This window comes from Lethenteron reissneri, chromosome 54 (genome assembly GCF_015708825.2).
Source record: "Lethenteron reissneri isolate LAM-NWPU_2019-01 chromosome 54, ASM1570882v1, whole genome shotgun sequence".
Taxonomy (NCBI): domain Eukaryota; kingdom Metazoa; phylum Chordata; class Hyperoartia; order Petromyzontiformes; family Petromyzontidae; genus Lethenteron; species Lethenteron reissneri.
The window spans coordinates 1,976,263-1,997,055 of NC_083832.1; the positions used below are offsets into that span (position 1 = coordinate 1,976,263).

At 53.5% G+C, this 20,793-nt stretch overlaps 1 protein-coding gene across 1 annotated transcript in view; it reads left to right on the forward strand.

The window, feature by feature from the left end:
- The first annotated feature begins 267 nt into the window (after window positions 1-267).
- LOC133356456 (twinfilin-2-like) overlaps window positions 268-20,793 on the forward strand; it is a 39,789-nt gene continuing 19,263 nt past the window's right edge. The window contains exons 1-4 of the mRNA XM_061573989.1: window positions 268-457; window positions 17,587-17,664; window positions 19,458-19,642; window positions 20,506-20,601. Coding sequence (XP_061429973.1) covers window positions 268-457; window positions 17,587-17,664; window positions 19,458-19,642; window positions 20,506-20,601 — 549 coding nt within the window. The remainder of the gene's footprint in view (window positions 458-17,586; window positions 17,665-19,457; window positions 19,643-20,505; window positions 20,602-20,793) is intronic.

The following is a 20,793-nucleotide window of genomic DNA, read 5'->3' on the forward strand; positions in this document are numbered from 1 at the left end:
GGGCGTGGCATCGGTGTCGGTGGGCGTGGCCTGGTTCGATGGGCGTGGCATCGGTGTCGGTGGGCGTGTCCCGGCTGTCGGTGGGCGTGTCTGGGCTGTCGGTGGGCGTGGCCTGGCTGTCGGTGGGCGTGGCATCGGTGTCGGTGGGCGTGTCCCGGCTGTCGGTGGGCGTGTCCCGGCTGTCGGTGGGCGTGTCCCGGCTGTCGATGGGCGTGGCATCGGTGTCGGTGGGCGTGGCATCGGTGTCGGTGGGCGTGGCCTGGCTCGATGGGCGTGTCCCGGCTGTCGGTGGGCGTGGCCTGGCTCGGTGGGCGTGTCCCGGCTGTCGGTGGGCGTGGCATCGCTGTCGGTGGGCGTGGCCTGACTCAGCCTCGTCTCCTGCGGTCTCGCCCGAGTCCCCGGTTTCCCCTCAACTCATCGATAATCCAAGCCATGTCTCACCAGACCGGCATAGTCGGTAAGGCGCCTGGCTGTGCTTCTTTCTCTTGCTCCTCTGTCTCCGGCCCCCGGGTCCCATTCATTTTCCTCCGTTAAATCGTCCCGGCTTCAATCTCCCCTTCAAGGCGTTTCCCGGGCGCCACCACTCTCGCCTGAGTGGCCCCGCAGGCTTCACTCGGCCGCGCTGTGTAGGCCGCGCCGCCCGGGTCCCCCTCCACCCCCGGCTCCCACCACATCAGCAACCTTTGCTCAATCCACTGCTGGATCTTTCCCCAGCGCCACTTGTGTGTTTTTGTCTCGCAGCAAAGCGGCGTGTCCGGGTGGAGCTCTCTGATTCGGATTTGCAGTCTCGTTCAACGAATGAGACCACTTTAAAATCACGGTTCCGCGCAGTAATTATTGCGCTATGCAGACCTCCTCCTCCCTCCTCCCCGTGTTGTAGTGATCGCAGTGTTTGTTAGTCCGCCGGTGTGTGAGGCTTGTTCACCGCCGCGATCTTAAGACGGTGAAATGCCGCGGGGTGTTGTGTGCCCCCTCGAGAGAGAGAGAGCCTTGCCGGGACTCGGGGTGTGTTTTTATTCTTAGGAAGCGCTCCTTTGCTCACTTTGGGAAGTTTGCCAGTGAATTACATTTTTTGATTGGCTTCCTGTGGGGAGGGAAATCCGTGTGTTTTTTTTAATCGTGTATATATATACAGTATAACATGTTACTATGCAACCGTTTGTTAATCTGCTGTTTGGATGGGAGGACCCCCCCAAAAAAACTGGCAGTCGTACGGGACATTTGACCATACTTCACCCCGCCGGTCAGAGCGGGAAGGGGGGGGGGGGCAAGACACAGACATCGTTTCAGAAACGACTCGCCACTGATGGCAGCCGTGCAATTGAACTGCATCGATCGGCATCGTGGCTCTGAGGCAACCAGGCAAGCCTCTGGCGTGTGAAGACGCCCAAGACTTTTGAAGCTTTGGAACCCGCATTTAAGTTCTCTCAACTGTCGTAGATTTTAGTTTTTTCCCTGCTGTTGTTTCGCGTACAAAGTTTCGTCAGAAATCTCTTTCAACAGACTGGTTCCCGAGGTTAAAGTTAAACAAAATGTTGCTTGAGAACCCTCCTCCTAAGAGATACCCGCTTGGATGTTGCACCTTGAGACACAAGGAAGAGGAATGGAACCCGTGGGCCCAATATAGCACGTGCTCGTGTCAAATGATGCCACGCGCTGTGTCAAAGAAGAGTTCAACTTGAATCAGAATGTTTGTTTGTACCGGTGGAATCCGATGAGCTCTAAAGCTGTTTTTCCACGTGTCCAGTCAGGGCGGGTAAGAACGTTACAGAAACAAACCATTCAAAAGCACGGCGCCACTCGCTATGTCAGAGAAAAGTTTAACTTGAATCCGAATATTTATTGATACCGGTGGAATCCGATGAGCTCTAAAGCTCTTTGGCCACATCTCCAGGAGCTTGGCTTGGGCAGGACGCCTCTTGAAGGCTTCAAGGAGACGGGGGATGCGTCTTGAAAGACGTCCGAGGAGACGACGTATCGATACAATTGTAAAGTAGTAACTCGGCAGGAGACGACTTCACGGGTAGCACACTCTTTATTTTCGCCAACTTGTAGTTACACGGATGACTAACACCCTACTTCGTTACACGGGTGACCAACACCCACTTAGCTACACGGGTGACGGACACCCACTCAGCTACAACTTCGTTACACGGGTGACCAACACCCACTTAGCTACACGGGTGACCAACACCCACTCAGCTACACGGGTGACCAACACCCACTCAGCTACACGGGTGACTAACACCCACTCAGCTACACGGGTGACCAACACCCACTCAGCTACACGGGTGACTAACACCCACTCAGCTACACGGGTGACCAACACCCACTCAGCTACACGGGTGACTAACACCCACTCAGCTACACGGGTGACCAACACCCACTCAGCTGTACTGACACGGGCTCTTACGCCCTGTAGCCTTCCGGGACACACCCAGCCGGGGTGCCCGTCTCGGCTCTGGGTACCACCGTCCCGACCCACACGGGCGTCGGACTACGGTCCCCCCAGTCTCGGCTCCGAGCCACACAGGGCCCCTACCTCCTCCACCCCGTCTTCGGTCTTCAACTGGTTAACACTGACCACGAGTGCTCTCGCGCGTCCCCCTTTATACCCCTCCTGCGGACGTCGCTGAGAGTACCCACTTATCTGACCAATCACTGCACACTCGCTACGATCCTCTTTTCCCAGCTTGTGTGAGCGCGCCTCACCACCGGCGCGCGCGTCCATGCCACGCCCACATCGCGTGCCCAACCCCGCGCCCCGTGATCCATCACTGCCGGCGCACGTCAATACCACCACTACATCACCCCCTACCACATAGCTCGCAGCCGACCCGGCTGCTAATAAAACATACAACACCCCTTCACCCCCACGTGTGCCCCGTAACATAACACAAACCCTAACAACACAACATGAACACCGCAATCCGCAAAACCCAGCAACCGCCACACCCGCAACAAGAACAACATGCACAATCCGGCGAATGGCAACGATACTGTGTATGCGGAAAGAGTAACAATAAAAAAAATTTCTTTAATCATTTTCTCTTCTTTTCTCTCCGACTCATGCAGCGTCCCAATGTCCGAGCGTCCCTTGAACGGGACATTACCCCGGCAGAGGGGGAAGCCGGCAACGAAGTCGGGCTTTAACAAAAAAAAGAAAAACATTTTTTTTTCTTTTTTTTTTTCATGAAAAGTGTTGCGTCCTTGCCCGAGTCCGCCTTGCCGGACCGTCGTACGGCACAGGACGCAGTTGGCCATCCGGCGGCGCCGGCCGTTCAGGAAGGCATGGGCCAGGCATCGGGGCTCCGCGCGAGCCGCGGGGTTCCGGTTCTCGACGGTCAACAGCCGTCAGGTCCGAGACACCTGGGGGTGGGTCAGGTGGAGACACGTGAGGATCAACCTGCGACACATCCCTCCCCGAGTCGACGGTCACATCACACGCTCGGTCGTCACGGCACAACCCGGGGTCACGCGGCGCCGCGTAGGGTTTCAGTCGGGAGGGGTGCACGTACCAACGGCGTTTTCCCCATTTAATCTGTATACTCTGGGGTCGTGCAACCCGCACAATTTCCACCGGTCCCCTCCATGGTCTCAACAGTTTGGGGGACGTAGCCAACGGTGCGTGTGGACAATGCAGCCAGGCCTTATCGCCCGGTTCCCAATTGTGCGTATGCACCTTCCGTTCATGCAATCGCTCGTTCGCGATCTGCCGAGAGCGTGAATTCAATCTCGCAGCCTCTCGCGCCTCAGCCAATTTGGCGATGTTAAACTTAATGTGGTCTGCCAATTTAGATTTCGCACGTGGCTGTGAAATCCCCAGTTGGACGTCCATGGCCGGATCAGCCTCCCGCCCATACATCAGAAAAAATGGAGAAAACCCCGTCGCCGCATGGGGTGCCATCCGATAGGCCGCTAGTACCCCCGGTACCTGTAAGTCCCAATCCACCTGGTCGTCGCATACCTGTTGGCACAGCATAGACGTAATCGTCCTGTTCAGACGTTCAACCATACCGTCAGTCTGCGGGTGGTACGGGGAGGTACGTACTTTCTTTGTACCCAACAGGTCGCACACCTCGCGCAACAAAAAACTCGAAAAGTTTTTCCCTTGATCCGTCAGCAAGCGTTCGGGGGCGCCTTTGTCCAAAACATAACCTTGGACAAAGGCGTCCGCCACTGCCGCAGCCGACTGGTTGGCGAGTGGCCACGCCATGGGCCAGCGGGTGAAGTACTCTACGCCAACCAGCAGGAACTTATTTCCCCGAGGTGTAGTGGGAAAGGGCCCCAAGATGTCTAGCGCGACCAATTCGTTCGTGCGCGAAACTTGAATGGATTGAAGCGGTGGATTAGCCGCTATTGGTGGCGGTTTTCTTTTAGCGCACCCTACACACCCCTTAAGAATGTTCGCCACGTCACTGCCCATCCCAGGCCAATAGTAGTCTCGCTGAATGAGGGCGAGCGTTTTGTGAAACCCCAGATGCATGAGTCGTTCATGGGCAGCCAGGACGACCTTCCCCCGTACAGCAACCGGCACCACAAGCATGTGACGCCGGGACATGGAGTCCCACTTCATCAAGAGGCCCTGTCTGCACACCCAGGAACCGACCCGCGTTTCCCCGCCCTCGGGAACGTTAACCTTCCGACGTAGCGCGAGTAGGGAGCTGTCGGCCATTTGCAGACGGCCCCACTCGATGAGAGGCAATGCTAACAGCGAGTCCCTCCCCGTGGGGGCGTCGACCCCCGTAGTATCCGTGGCGGCTAGCACCACTTCCGCGGGGACATCGACAGAAGGTTTACACCGCGCCGATCCCAACTGACATGCGCATTCCGTACGCGTCGGCAACCGTGACAATGCATCCGCATTCGAGTGGCGCAACCCCTTGCGGTAAATCGTCGTGAATTGGTAGTCCTGAAGGACCTCCAACCATCGGGACAATTGGCCGGATGGCTGCGCCACCCGCATAGCGTATTGGAGAGCCGCATGGTCCGTGCGAACCGTAAAGTGACGGCCATACAGATACGGCCTGAATTGCTGTATAAAAAACACAATCGCCAGCAATTCACGCCGTGTCACGCAGTAGCGTTGTTCCGCGGGGGACAGAACCCTGCTACCGTAGGCGACCACCCGTTCGACCCCCCCGACCACCTGTGAGAGCACTCCCCCGATACCCGTGTTACTGGCATCCGTGTCGAGCACAAACGGTTGCGTGAAATCGGGGTAACACAAGGGGGGAGCCTGCACCAAGGCGTCACGAAGGGAGCAGAACGCGGCCTCCTCCTCCGGCCCCCAGTGAAACCGCACCCCTTTAGCCGTCAAGGCGTGCAGGGGCCTGGCTATGGTGGCAAACTGTTTGACAAAACGACGGTAATAGGAGGCAAATCCTATGAAGCTGCGGACTTGAGTAACAGAGGTCGGTGTTGGCCATGAGCCGACGCATTGCGTCTTAGCAGGGTCCGTCGAGATCCCCGAACGGCTAACGATATGGCCCAAATACCTGACCGATTCCCGAAGCAGAAAACATTTAGCCGGTTTAAATTTAAGCTTCGCAGAACGCATCCTGAGAAACACTGCCCTCAGTCGCTGGAGGTGCTCCTCAAAAGTTCGGCTGAAAACGATGATATCATCGAGGTAAATCAAACAGGTGTCCCATTGAAGGCCTGACAAAACCAATTCCATGAGCCTCTGGAACGTGGCAGGAGCGGAATGTAAACCCATGGGCAATCGGTTGAACTCAAATAGGCCTCCCGGTGTCCGGAAAGCGGTTTTAGGTTTTGATTCGTCATCGAGGGGCAATTGCCAAAATCCCGAAAGCAAATCGAGCGTCGAAAAAAACTGTGCTCCTGCCAAGGCATCCAGCGACTCATCCATCCTGGGGAGCGGATACGCATCGGCCATTGATATTTTGTTTAGGCGGCGGAAATCAACACAGAACCGCAGGGATCCATCCTGTTTTTTAACCAAGACGATAGGAGCACCCCACGGACTGGAAGAGGGCGCAATGATGTCGGCCGCCAACATGTCATTTACTGCCGACTGCACATGCTCCTTCTCGGCTGGACTGAGCCGGAAGGGATTCTGTCGAATAGGGGTCGCGTCCCCAGTCTCTATGTGGTGGCGCAACAGGTCTGTGCAGCCAATGTCGTACTTGTGCCTGCTAAACACGTCAGCGAACTCGAGCAGCAAGCCCCTCAATGCACCCAACTGCACACTGGACAAGGTACTGGACCCGGCACACAACGCGTCCAACCACTCCGTCCCCTCCTCACTTTGGGGATGCGTATCGACATGTGAATCGGCGTGAGCAACGAGCTGTTCCTCGACGGGTAGCGGCGCGGCGTGAGCGAGCACCGTTCCCTGCGTAATCACGGCCGGCCGCGACCCCGTATTCAGGACCACAACGAACGGCTCACTGTCCCCCCTCACCATGGTCTGGGCCACCGCTAAGCCGAGGTCCCCTTTAGCCCTGTTAGACGGCCCCAATAGAACTCCCTGCGCCCCCGCATCCGCCCCAAGGGGTTTTCTCAACCGAAGGGGTACCAACATTTGCGATCCCGGGGGCACCCGTACAGTCCGGGTTGCCAGCGCCTGCACCGTCGCACAAGCCGTGCGTATCTTATTTGGACTCTTCAAAAACTCAACCCGCCGACCCGACGGAAGCTCAATGCAGGCCTGGTCTATGAGAATTTTTATGGGCATTTTAGACAGAAAGTCCGTGCCTAGTAAACAAGGAACGGCCAACGATGATGATACAAAAATAGGACCCGCCAATTTAATGTCGCCAATACAAATATTCGCCCGAATCTGGCCGATGATTCCCAAAGATCCCCCGTTTGCCGCGTAAAATGGTACGTCCACCGGCAGAAGTGGTCGACATTGTACGGGAAGAATATTATAAATAAGGTCCGAAATAATAGTGGCCGACGCACCCGTGTCCACGAGCACCCGGACCTCAACCCCGTCAATGTAACCCGTTACCACGGACGACCCGGCCGACGCAGCCACAATCCTGTGGGCCAATTCGGACCACTCGACTGCCTTCGGGCCGTACGCGGACCCCTCTCGCCGAACCGAACCCCCGGCGCCCATACACGGTCCCCCCACCGCTAAGCGGCGACCCGAACGTGCCGTGCGTGTGGACCGAACGTGTGAGGTGCCGCGACTTGCCGGGTTCAGTTGGGATGTCTTGAGTCCCTGGTCGTCGTCCGGACGTGGTCCCGCGGTGCGTTGACGCGGGGCCCGGCACCCGGCCGCGACGTGGCCCCGAAGGCCGCAGTTGTAGCAGACGACGAGGGACGTCGTAGGTTTCGGTTGCTCCAGCTTGCGGGAGGAGCGTGTGGGCGAACGACCTCCCGGTCTCCACTCCCCCGGCCTCGAACCAGCGAAGGCCTCCTCCCGAGGCACAGCAGGCTGAGGTCCGATGATCGTGGCGGCCGGTGCCCCGTTCTCCACCGATGCGCAGACGACCGTCGGCTTCCGCTGTAGGACCTCGTAAGCGTGGATACTCGTGGCAATCCCCAGGGAGCAGATGTCCATCTCGTCCGCCGTATTAATGGGAACTCCCAATCCGTGAGCCAGCGCCAGCAGCTGCTCCGTCACCATGGCGTCCTTCCCCTCCTTGTCCATGCGGGGAAAAGCTGAATCCGCCAGGGCGAGCAGCGCCGTGCGATAGGCGAGCGTTGTTTCTCCAACCACCTTCCGCCGATCGTAGAACTGGTGGCGACAGGTCGAGGGCGGCCCGAACACCTTGGCCAACAGGTGCAGCGCGGCCTGGAGCGTTGAGCGGGACGACCTCGGGGCAGACGTGAAGGCCGCAAGCGCGTCGTCGTCGAGCATCGCTGGCAGCGCGCGCAGGGCAGTGGTGTCGGACCACCCCGACATTTCTTGATGCGCGATGAACCGTCGCTGGAAGGCTCCCCAGTCGCCCCCGTCCGCCTTGAACACCGACAGCGCGGGCAATCGTTGCTGGAGAACTCGATCGTCGTCGTCGTCGTTGGAACGATTTTCCCGCGCGCCGCTGTGGTTGTAGAAAATGTCGGCTCCCTCTGCAGGCGCAAAATGGAGAGCTCCGGCGCTCGCCGATGACGCGGGCTGCGCTGTGTGGAGACCTCTGGCCACGTGGTGTCCGCGTTTCCCGCCAACCGGAGGCGGACCCTCAAAAATGGCGCCAACTCCCAAACTTTTGGCGCGAAACGCCTTATGGCGGGAACCCTCCAGTCGCGCCGCCTCTTCCAACCCCGCAGGCGTTCCACCGGCCACTGGAACGGAGATCTCCGCCAAGATCGCAGCGGCGGCGAGCAGCAACTCCGCCAGGCGGGAGTGTGCGTCCTGCAGGCTGGTGTCGGAGGCGGGCGGAGCATCGGCCATTTCCGCGAAGTGCTGCATCGGCGGCAACTCCTCGTCCTCTCCTCCCGAGGGTGGTGTCACCGGTACGTCGTCGTCTCCCCGGTCTTGCACGTGGGAACGAGAAGTCTTCCTTGTGTCCATTCTCCTTGAAGACAGGTTTACTTCTGACGCCAGTTGTAAAGTAGTAACTCGGCAGGAGACGACTTCACGGGTAGCACACTCTTTATTTTCGCCAACTTGTAGTTACACGGATGACTAACACCCTACTTCGTTACACGGGTGACCAACACCCACTTAGCTACACGGGTGACGGACACCCACTCAGCTACAACTTCGTTACACGGGTGACCAACACCCACTCAGCTACACGGGTGACCAACACCCACTCAGCTACACGGGTGACTAACACCCACTCAGCTACACGGGTGACCAACACCCACTCAGCTACACGGGTGACTAACACCCACTCAGCTACACGGGTGACCAACACCCACTCAGCTACACGGGTGACTAACACCCACTCAGCTACACGGGTGACCAACACCCACTCAGCTGTACTGACACGGGCTCTTACGCCCTGTAGCCTTCCGGGACACACCCAGCCGGGGTGCCCGTCTCGGCTCTGGGTACCACCGTCCCGACCCACACGGGCGTCGGACTACGGTCCCCCCAGTCTCGGCTCCGAGCCACACAGGGCCCCTACCTCCTCCACCCCGTCTTCGGTCTTCAACTGGTTAACACTGACCACGAGTGCTCTCGCGCGTCCCCCTTTATACCCCTCCTGCGGACGTCGCTGAGAGTACCCACTTATCTGACCAATCACTGCACACTCGCTACGATCCTCTTTTCCCAGCTTGTGTGAGCGCGCCTCACCTCTGGCGCGCGCGTCCATGCCACGCCCACATCGCGTGCCCAACCCCGCGCCCCGTGATCCATCACTGCCGGCGCACGTCAATACCACCACTACACAATCATCAATCCGTGTGGATAAATTACGTCTCGGGATAGGCGGAAACTTGGGGGTGGGGACTTCAATCTAGCAGTGGATTGACCATGGCTCGTGTTGATTTATTCGCCGCGGAATGAATGAATGGAGGCAAGTGGCAGGGGGTTCTTTGAGGCTGCGTCGGCACCACCCCTGAGACCCGGGGGTTGATCAAAGTGTGAATAAGTAATATTTAAAAAATTAACCCGTAAAAACTAAGTTTTTCACTATACAGTAAATCCTTTATATGCGTGGCGGCTAGAGTCCTCTCGTCCTCTGGCTTGAGATGGCTGCCACCTATGGGTCAGATGATTGCCTGCCACCATTAAGCAATTGGTAATTAAATATAAAAAAAAATTCCTAAAAAGTGTAAAGTTATGGGAAAAAAAATTCACTAAAATAAATTGTGACACACAACGAGTCTGTGTGCAAAATGTCAGCTCGATTGGATCAGGGGAAGTGGGTTAAAAAACGACCGAAAGATTTGCACAGTCGTAAGCGCGCAAGCAAGCAAGCGAACTTAATATAAAGGATTTAAAAATACTTTTTAAACACGCTTCAATGAAATGTACCGTACTATTAATGGCAGAACTCCACGACTCCAGGAAGTGGCCCCGAAGCTTGCCGTAACGTAAGGGACCGTGGGCAATTACAGCCAACGTCAGTTTCGCGTGGACAATTACACCCAAGCCGAAACATAAGATGTAAAAAATAATGTTTTAAAATATATGGTTTTATTTTTTATGATAGAATATAGTATTGTCATCAGTATGACATAAGTATACCAAGTTTGCAGTCGATACCACATTGGGAGGTGGGTTAAAATTGAGTTACAAGATTTTAGGATACAACAACAGACGGAGTGAGTTAATAAAAAGCGTGTAATAAAAAATGGGACTGGGTTTTACCCCTTTCTGGCAATAAAACAAGTTCTGTTAAGATGTTCAAACACAGAATGGGCATCTTTTGCAATGAATCAAGTCTGCATTCACCACAGGTGCTTGTGGTAAAACGTGCAAAAACAAACATGCTCTGATAATAATATATGGGGCCGTCCATAAATGACGTCACGCACTTAGGGGGGGGGGTCAGACATTTGTGACGATGTGTGACGAGGGGGGGGGGGGGTGAGAAATGTGACGTCACGTCAAAATGCGCAACTTTAAATAAATATAGACAACACGTTCTACTTAATTAAATATACTTTTTAATAAATGTTTTCTACTACAACATCGGAGTGCAGCGCCACATTAAATACGCACTACAATGACAATAGTTTAAAGCGATTTGAAGCATGTTTAATATATTTTTGTTTGGGGGGGGGGCAGAGCTTTGTGACGTCATATTTGAAGGGGGCCTGACTTTTTGTGACGTCGTGTGACGAGGGGGGGGGGGTCAAAAAATCGTCCAAAATCACGTGACGGCATTTATGGACGGCCCCCATGCAACTGATTTGCCTACACACCCAGAGACAGCCGTCTTTATCTGGCCTTGTCTCACCACCGATGTCAGACCGGAGAACAACGCGAAAAGGCGAACGGTACAGAGACGATGCAAGACTGGTTGGTGGCAGCCGCCCATCTGAGATGAACCCGGATTCCCAGGTGTCGCAAGTGTTATGGCCTCCCGTCCGATCACCAATGGCTTGCACGGAAAAACTAAAATAATTAGAAAAAAATCGTACCATTGCAGGAGCCACATTCCTTGTATGTTGCAGTTCAAGACGTTGAAGTCGACGACTTTATTGTATCACCAGTGGGGACAACTGAAGATTCCAGAATAGTGTCATTTTTTGACAAGTGCATACCTGTCAACCCCTTATCAGTGCCGTCGCCTACCTTATTACAGACAAATTCAGACCTCATTGGTCACCGCGTGCCCCTTATACATCTCAGGTTCATCTTACAAAGTCCCATCACAAGGGAGAAACACAAACAAATGGACATGTCTTTTTTGCCCGTATTGAAACAGCTGTACGCCGTATGGACCTGAAATCTCGATTTCCCTGTACAAGAACACGGGTAAACCGGATGGGTTGACAGATATGGGCAACTGGAGATTCCAGAATAGTCTAATTCTGTGACAAGTGTGATCTGGGCATTAATGTGAGCAAGAAAAACGGGCGGGTGGTTAAGTAATGTGATTTCTCGATGTTTGTTATATGTATAAGGGATGTAGTGCTGGGCTGGGTGGTAAAGCAACACTGTACTATGAATCCGGCCACCTGAGTTCAATTCCCGCCCGGTCATAACTCCGATCGTTGTTAGTGCACTGCGCTCTGAATCCGGAGACCTGAGTTTGAATCCCCGTCGTGGCTGACATCAGTGGCGAGTGATATCCGAACTGGTCCTGGACAAGTCCCCCTTTCACCAAACTCCAACTGGTGAAGTATGGTTAAAGAACCCCCAACTCTGCGTGAGCAGGTCTTCATTTAGCAGTGGCCTGACAGAGGAGCTGTGCATTATTACATGAACATTCTAAATCATGTACAGCAACAATTCATCGCAAATACAGTGTAATGCCATGACGTGTTGTCAATCAAAATACAGCCTCTGCGAAGGAAATGTTTAGCAAATATCGCGGCTGTTGTCTGCTAATAATGGAAGTTAACACAGCGATATAAATGTCATGCTTAGAACCAGTAGTGTAGTAACGACATTGTCAGCTAAGGTGGGTGCGGCAGTCGGTCAGGATGGGTCCCCAATATTTGATTAGTCTCACACGGTCGCACCTTGGCTATTCTTATACATCGCGGGCTCCTCTTGCCCTAATCACATCAGTCAAGTTCACGGTCTCGAACATTTAACGCTGTAGGGGCGCTCCGTTTTAAACAAGTGTGTGTTGTTCTTTGCCACTGTTGGTGAAAATAAATGTCATGGTGGTTGTCAAGGGGGCCCCCACTCGTAGCTGTGGCCACCGGGTGGGGAGGCCAAGGCACCCCCTGCCTGCCCCCACGTGAGCTACGGTGCTGCTTAGAACTGTTTATTTAACCTGTGTCATTGGTCGTGTGCTGGGTCCTAACTTGATTATTCATAAGGCAGTCGTCACAATCAATGCATCATTTGGATAATTTATCCATAAGAGCCTCATCGAGTCTTGAGACTTGATGTCCTATTAGTCCTGCATTGGGATGTGTTTTGCAAATTCCTTTTGACTGAGTGTTTTGTGTGTACGAGGAAACCTGAGGACTCAGATAAGATCTCAGACACACGCGGGGACGATTGGGATTGGCATGTAAAGCAAGGCGCAGTGATATTCTGGTGGCATTTCAGCATTCAATGGATGGACATTTTTTTCAACTCGGAATTCTCAAGGATCCATACGTATGGGTTCGTGAATACACTTGCTGAACTAGCCCCCTCGCAGCTTTTAGAGGGTTTGTAGTTTTCACAGATGTCTGCGCGGTCCACCAACCCTTGCTTCTAAGTGGCGTTTTGCAGTTGTTATGCCATCATTTCTGTGCATCGTTAGCCCTTTCTGCAGACCAAACTATTAAAATGGTTAACTATTTTATATTTTACCAGGTAAGGCCCCACTGAGCTTATAGAGCTATTTTTCAGAAGCGGCCTGTCCACAAATGAAGGTTAAATTAATGGGTTTATCATCGTGTGGATATTTCTAGCAGCCAAATGCTTTAAACGCGTAATGTTGATAATTATAATTGTTAAGGGAAAAACCGGAGGACCCAGAAAAAAATGCACGTGCTCGCGGGGTGAAATGCAAACTCCAAATATACAGGCCTCATGGTCAGGCGAGGTAGTTAACATCCCCCATCCACCGTGATGATGATGAGAGAGACAAACTCGGAATATATAACAGGCATCGTCAGTATCAGGATTGAGCCCCACAACCTCCTGTGTACCAGGCAAGGGGAAACAGGAGAGGGGGTGGAACAAAATTGAGACGGGAAGATGAGGAAATGGATCAGTATGAGACTTAAATAAGTACAGTTGTGGGCTTGAGCAGTGAACGTCAAGGCTCGTTGGGATGATGGCCAGTCGTCAAGACTAATGAGGTCACAATTCTATTCATTAATCGATTGTGGTTTCTGCCATTGTGGGTCTGTGGCTGTCGGGTTCGCGTGAACTAATGTACGGCACCCACGCCCACGGATCGACAATTTACGTGGCGACGCTGCACTGACGGCGCTGTATGAGCAGAAATTACATAAAAACTCGATACACTGAGTGAGCGAAGACCCTGGGGCCGGCCCAGGACACGCTGCTGGCGGGACGATGTCGCTCGGCTGGCTTGGAAACGCCTGGGAATACCCCAAGAAGAGCTAGAGTCTGTGTATAGTGTAGTAGTTAATAGTGTAGTGTAGTATATCGTGTATAGTAATGTATAGTAGTGTAATAGTGTATAGTTGTGTATAGTGTAATAGTGTATAGTAGTGTATAATGTATAGTGTAGTGTTTAATGTATAGTAGAGTGTAGTGTGTAATGTATAGTAGAGTGTAGTGTATAGTGTAGTTGTACTGGAGTCCGTCGCCAGGGAAAGGGAGGTCTGGACCGCCCTACTCAACACGCTACTGGCACCGTGACCCTCACCAGGACAGGCGGATTGAGAAACGAACGAACACACGGCAATGACACTGTGGCCTCGAAAGGAAAAGTATTGAATGTGCGACGTATAATAGCACAGCAACGAAGGAGAGCCGTTGACTGAAACCTCGTCCGTTATGTGCATTTCCTCTTAAGGCGGTGCCGCCGACGAATGTTTTGAGTTTTTCTTTGCCACTCGTTGCAAATACAGAATAATATTTTCATTCGCACTCACACGATAGCACGCCTCTACCGTGAGCCTAAGAATCGGGATTTAATCGATGAATCGTTAACGCACCGGCAAAATTGGCCTTGCTTTTGACTGCGTTCCATCACAGGACCGCAACATTTTCTGATCGCCACATTTTTCTCCGTAACGCCGCTCGCTGCGCCCCACCCCCCTCCCCCCCGAGCGTTGTGGCGTGGAGAATAATAATAATAATAATCATAAAAACACGCATTGTTAGTTCCCGCGGGGAGTGGGTTGCCAATCGCCGGCGCTGCGGGCGACGTGGGATCCGAGATAGACGTCGTAAAAAAACGGGGCCCTACCGCGCGCCGCGGGCGGGACGGGCGCGCTGTGCCAAGTCTGGTGGGCGTAGTCCTCGGCCGGTTTTGTTTTCTCAGCGTCTGTGGCTTTCCAAGACAAGTCCCTCAATTCCTTGTTTTGGTGCAGACCTGCGGAAGTGTTGCAGCCGCCTTTCACAATATTTTCAGCATCGGTCTTTACGTATATACATAATGAAGGTGTTTTGGGTTAGATCGCGTGAACATAAACCCGCCACCACCTGACACGGCCAGTTAGTAAGGTTTGTCACGTGAACAGAACGTGCCAATTCATTACTAGTACAGTACATCGGTGTGTTGGAGAGCAAGGCCACAACATTTACAATCTGAATATATATACTGGGGAAATCTGATGAGCTAAAAATCCCTTTTTTTCACGGATGTCCAGTTTGGCCGTGATACGGCGACACGACGACACGTCATGCGATGGAAGTTCCGCGAATTTAAGGGAATTAAATGAAAACTATCAAACTATTTTATTTTAAACGATTAAACGATGTTTTTCTCATCAGGCAAGGCCCACAGAGCTGTGTAGCTCTTCTTCAGAAGCGTACCTGGCTACCGCGTATGATAGCTAATCGAAGTGGCTCATCATCGCGTGGAAATTTACAACAGCCAAATACTGATTCTAAATGTGGTGGGGGAAAAAACCGAGGACCCAGAGACAAATCCACGCTTCCACAGGGAGAGATACGTGCAAGCTCCAAATATACTGCAGGCATCAGGGTCGGGAATCGAACCCGCAACCTCCTGCGTACCAGGCGAGGGAGTTAACATCTCACCACCGCAGAGCCCCAAATGGGCAAGGGCGGGAGTTGCTTAGACGGAGGGCGATGGCCGAGACTGATGACGGGAACCGCAGCAGGAGGTCTGACCACCGCGGAGATGGAGCGGTGAGATAAGGTTACGTGCGGGAGTGAAAACGGAATGAACCACGCACTGGATCGTGGCCGGTGGTGGCGTCGGTGGCCTGGGAGGGCCATCATCCATCAGTGGATAGACAATGGCTGAGGATGACGATGGTGGGGAGGGCCCACGATAGGCGTGTCCTCCGTTTTGCAGAATGCATCTCAGTTCGTCTTGCTTCTCTGTACGTTGCGAAAGAGCCAACGCAATGATTTAGAGGTGTAAATATGCGGGCGTGCATCAAAACTGAGAGTAAGCCGATAGACGACTGGGAAGTATTCGGAGACTGCCTTCTTGCGTAGCTGACAGCGGCTGCGTTGAAACCATTAGCATTGGTAAAGTTGCAATGATGAAATGTTGTGCCCGTGTTCACGTCCTAATGTATGTATATATGTTGAACTTCTTTCGCACCGTGCGTAGCCACTCGCGTTAATCGGAGGTGCACGGGGAAGGTCAACAAACTAAACACAGAAAGCAGTTCTCAAAAGAGTTTTCATTCTAGATTTAAAGTGCATAGCTCCAGTGGCTTCCTAATATCGGAAGGGAAGAGCGTTCCAGACGGCCGCAGAAGCTCACCTGAAAGCGCCACGCGATGCGGTGACCACCGTTTTGTTCGATGGCCAGCAGCCAAAAGCCGCTGCTGCTTTTGCTGCGAGGATGACCGGAATAAAAGATGATGAGCGTCAGGGACAAAGAAGGAGAGCTGGGGAGAAGGGGGAAAGGGATGACTGGGCCCAGATGTCAGAGATGAGAGGGGTGGTGAGTATACTAAACAAACTAAACTTTTTATTTCGCCAGGGAAGACCCACTGTGCTGCTATATAGTTCTTTTTTAGAAGCGACTTGGCCACAAATGATTGCTCAACGAAGTGGCTTATCACGTGGACATTTATAGCGGCCAAATATTCTAAACGCGTGACGCTAAATGTGGAGGGGAAAACCGGAGGACCCGAAGAAAAATCCACGTGACCACGGGGTGAACACGCAGACTCCAAATATCGAGGCGTCAGGGTTGGGATCGAACCCTCGACCTCCTGTATATCAGGCGAGGTAGTTAACATCTTGATGATGAGAGAGGAGGGAAGAGAGGGAGATGGAAGTAACGAGCTGCAGTGAGCTGCACAGATTCGCTAAATACGATTAGAATACATTTTGGGAAAGGTACCGGGCGGATATTGTGAAAATTGATAGCGTGTCAACACGTAGAAAAAAAACAATGCAGACGCATTTCATTCACCTCTAAATAACCCTGACCTTGTGATAAACGGTCCGACCAGAAATACGCATTGCGTGCGGCGAGTGAGTGTGTCTGTGTGCGAGTGTGTGTTTGTGTGTGTTGCTGGGGAGCGGTGGCGCTGTAGTTAGCGCGCTGCCCTACGAACCCGTTGACTCACAGCCAACACAAGTGACGATTATCTGAACTGATCCTGGGCCTCCCCTTGGACGACTCAGCCTTTTAAACCGAGTACCTTTGTGCGATGTGTCAGCATCAGCACTGGGGAGACAAAGGCGGACGGGCGTGGTTTTTGCTATCCTCCCCCCTCGTGTGCTATGCCGGCCTTCATAAGTGCTCGCTAACCGCTTGCCCCAACACTGTTGAAGGATCTTTGTCCCCGTATGTACATCATTGCAACCGGCTGGTTCACAGGACTAGTGTTGCAGGATTTGAAAGATGCTGCAAGTTGTCACAGTGGTGAGCACAGTTGGTGCATCTGCCAATCATCTCAGTCGGTCAATCCATGGCACCCGGGTCTGTTTCATGACCTGCCAGCGAGCCTTTGACACTTCACGTGATGGCCTCCAGGTGCACCTGGCCTGGCACAAGCGCCGTGGTGACGTCACCGCCACTTGGTGTCGAGCGGCGGTTCTTGTTGTACGTGTGTGTTGTGCGCCCGTATCTGTGATGGCTGTCTAATGAACAAAGGGGAGCGGTGGTGTCGCGTTTAGCGCACTGCGCTACGAACCCAGCGACCCGCGTTCGATTCCCGCTCACGGCCAAGACCAGTGACGACTATCCGAACCGGTCTTGGGCCTCCCGTAGGTCGACTCGGCCTCAAATGAATACGCAGTGCCATGTGTGAACATCGCCATTGGGGAGACAAAGGCAGTCAAGCGTGGTGCTGGCCACCTACCCCCTCGTTTGGCGTGCCGGCCTTCATAGGTGCTCGCGAACAGCACTTGCCCCAACAGTCTGTGTAACACTGCACGGGGGATCTTTGTCTTTGTTTGTGCCCCAGCGTCCCAGGACCTGCGCGACTTCTTGGGGCGAGCACGCGGAGGGGACGTGCGGTTGATCAAGATCGCCATCGACGATGGTTCGCTGCCGCTTCTGCACTCACCGATCGCTGCTGCAGTGATCCATTCACTCACTCAATCAGTTGTTGAATCGGCCACCTACTCATTCATTCACCTACACCAGCGGTTCTTAAACCTTTACTGCAGCCTTGCACCCCCTTGGGTTCTCAATTGTTTAGAACAATTTATAACGTGAATAAATACAACAAAGTAAGTTACAACAAAGTAAGTTGTAACCGTGCTTAATATGGGTTTTCGATTTACCTTCTAAAAAAACATCTGGCCATGTCTCGCACCCCCAGAAAGGGCATCTCGCACCGCCAGGCGGTGGCGTGCACCCCCAGGTTGAGAACCGCTGACCTACGCACTTGCTCATTCACTCATCTACTCAACTCATTCACCTACTCATTCATTACCCGAATTCGTTCGTTCATTTGCGCATTTATTAATTGAGTCACCCAATCACTTCATCATCCATTCACTCATAAAATAAGTAAATGTTTGATTAATTTAATATCGCGTCGTTCATGCAAATGTCCTCACAATCGCCGAGTCGGAACCACAGACGCACGAGCTGGAGGGCTGCCAGGCGGTGAGCCGCCGCCAAACTATTGCTCTGCAGTTCTCTACGTATTAAGATGTTTTCGGCCATGTGGGAGGGAGGCAACTGGAGCACCTGGAGAAAACCCACGCCATGAGAGGGGGCAACGCCCTATCCCCGTACAGAAGGGACAGCAGACACTGTCAGTCAACACCTTGCTGCATCGCATTCTCCTGGCGAGCCAGAGTACGGCACCTCCTCAATGCCCAGGGATAGAAGGGAGCTTAGCATCATCTGTGCGTGATCCATCAACCCTCGCCGCTGCCTCTGCTGCGGCATTGGGTCACAGGCAACGGCCACGTGCAGCAGCGACAGCTTGGCCACCAGCCGCTCCACTGACTCGCCCCTCGTTCGCTGCAATCGTTCATATTGGACAACCCGCCCCGTTTCAGTGCCGTCAATCTTAGCTTCACCACCGTGGCGAGATGTTAACTCCCTCGCCTGGTACGCAGGAGGTCGGGAATTTGATCCTGACCCTGATGCCTGCAGTATATTTGAAGTTTGCGGTGTCTCTCTCCCCGTGGTCGCGTGGATTTTTCTCCGGGTCCTCCGGTTTTTCCCTCCGCGTTCAGAATCAACGTCACGCGTTTAAAGTGTTTGGCTGCCGTGACATTTCCACGTGACGATGGTAAGCCTCTTGGGTTCTTTCTGTAAAGTCACGTAGGTGAAAAAAGAATCGTAAATAAAAATAGTTTAAATAAAATGTATGGGTTTTTTTCACCTACGTGACTTTACCGAAAGAACCAAAGAGTATGGATCCTTGCAGTCACGAAAACTTCAAATCTAGGATGATAAGCCTACTTCGTTGAGCGATCATTTGTGCCCACGGCCACTTCTGCAAAAGGCCTACATAGCTCGGTGGGGCATTATCTTGTAAAATATAAATAGTTGTAGCTTCAATTTATTTTAGTGATTTGCTTACCTTTGCTATGCATCGCGCTGCTGCCCGCGTCGTTGCACTGCTTGTTGTTGTCACTTTCCGACCCCACTGCCCCCTATTGGACATTCGCGAACAAGAGCTACGTAGCTCATCGGATTCCTCCTCCAGCATCGATAAACATTCTGCTTGTGAAAACTAGCTATGTAGCTCACTTGGGGACCTTACCTGGTTATAAAAAATGAAAATGATTTGGAAAGCGTTGCCGACTTCGTCCGGGGCTGGTTTCGGTGGCCGCCGGCCACGCTAACGACGCGCCGCTCGCCGCTCGCCAGGCACAGAGACGCTGGTGCTGGCCGAAGAGCGGCGGCCGGGGCAGGCGTGGGACGCGGAGTACGACGCGCTGGTCCAGTCGGTGCTGGAGCCCGAGCAGCCGTGCTACCTGCTGTACCGCCTCGACTCGCAGAACCCGCAGGGGCACGAGTGGCTCTTCATCACCTGGTGTCCCGATAGCTCACCGGTTCGTTACGCACGCACATGCGCACGCACATGCACACGCACATGCACACGCACACGCACACATGCACACACACGCGCACGCACTCACACGCACACTCACACGCACACACACGCTCACACACGCACACATGCACACGCACATGCACACGCACATGCACACACACGTGCACGCATGCACACACACACACACGTGCACGCATGCTCACACACACGCACACACACACACCCGCTGCTAAACAGTGTACGTACCGTACATAGCCAGCCGTGCTAATGGTGTAGTGTATAGTGTAGTTTATAGTAGTGTTTAGTGTTTAGTGTATGGAGGTGGAGCGTATAGTGTACTGTATACTGCGGTGTATTGTAGTGTATAGTGCAGTTTATAGTAGTGTTTAGTGTTTAGTGTATGGAGGTGGAGCGTATAGTGTACTGTATACTGCGGTGTATTGTAGTGTATAGTGTAGTGTTTAGCGTCGTGTATAGCGTCGTGTGTAGTCTCCCGCGCATCTCCCCCTTATATAACAACACGAGGCCACGCCCCCCTTCTCGCTCCACCGGCAGACTCCACCGTCCTCTTCCGTCACCTGACCACGCTCCTCTTCTCAATCATTCCCGTAACCACCGGTCCCTTCGCACTCGCAACTGATACCACTGTCATTACCTGCTGTGGCCACTAGTGCACTCGTACTGTAGGCTGACTCCCCTGTCATTACCTCCCGTGGTCACTAGTCCCCTCACACTGCATGCAGGCTCTATTGCCATTACATCGGTACACAATCACGGGTATGCAAACGCGATCGTGTGTGTACACAAGAGCAAAAGTATCACCCCTGCCTGTCCCCCACCCCGCGTACCGCCCCCTCCTAGGTGCGTCAGAAGATGCTGTACGCGGCGACCCGGGCCACGGTGAAGAAGGAGTTTGGTGGAGGCCACATCAAGGAGGAGCTCTACGGCACGGAGAAGGTGGGCAAAATCACCGCGCCACGGTTATCGTGGGCCTCCCGACGGTGATCCGCCTCCTTATTGCTCTTCTGTTGCTGCTGCTACCGTGGCTGCTTATTCCGTGTGAACGTCGCCACGCGCCGATTCCTGAGTGACAAGACACTGACAGCCTCGTGTCATCCACACCGCTCCGCCACCACCGCCACCACCACA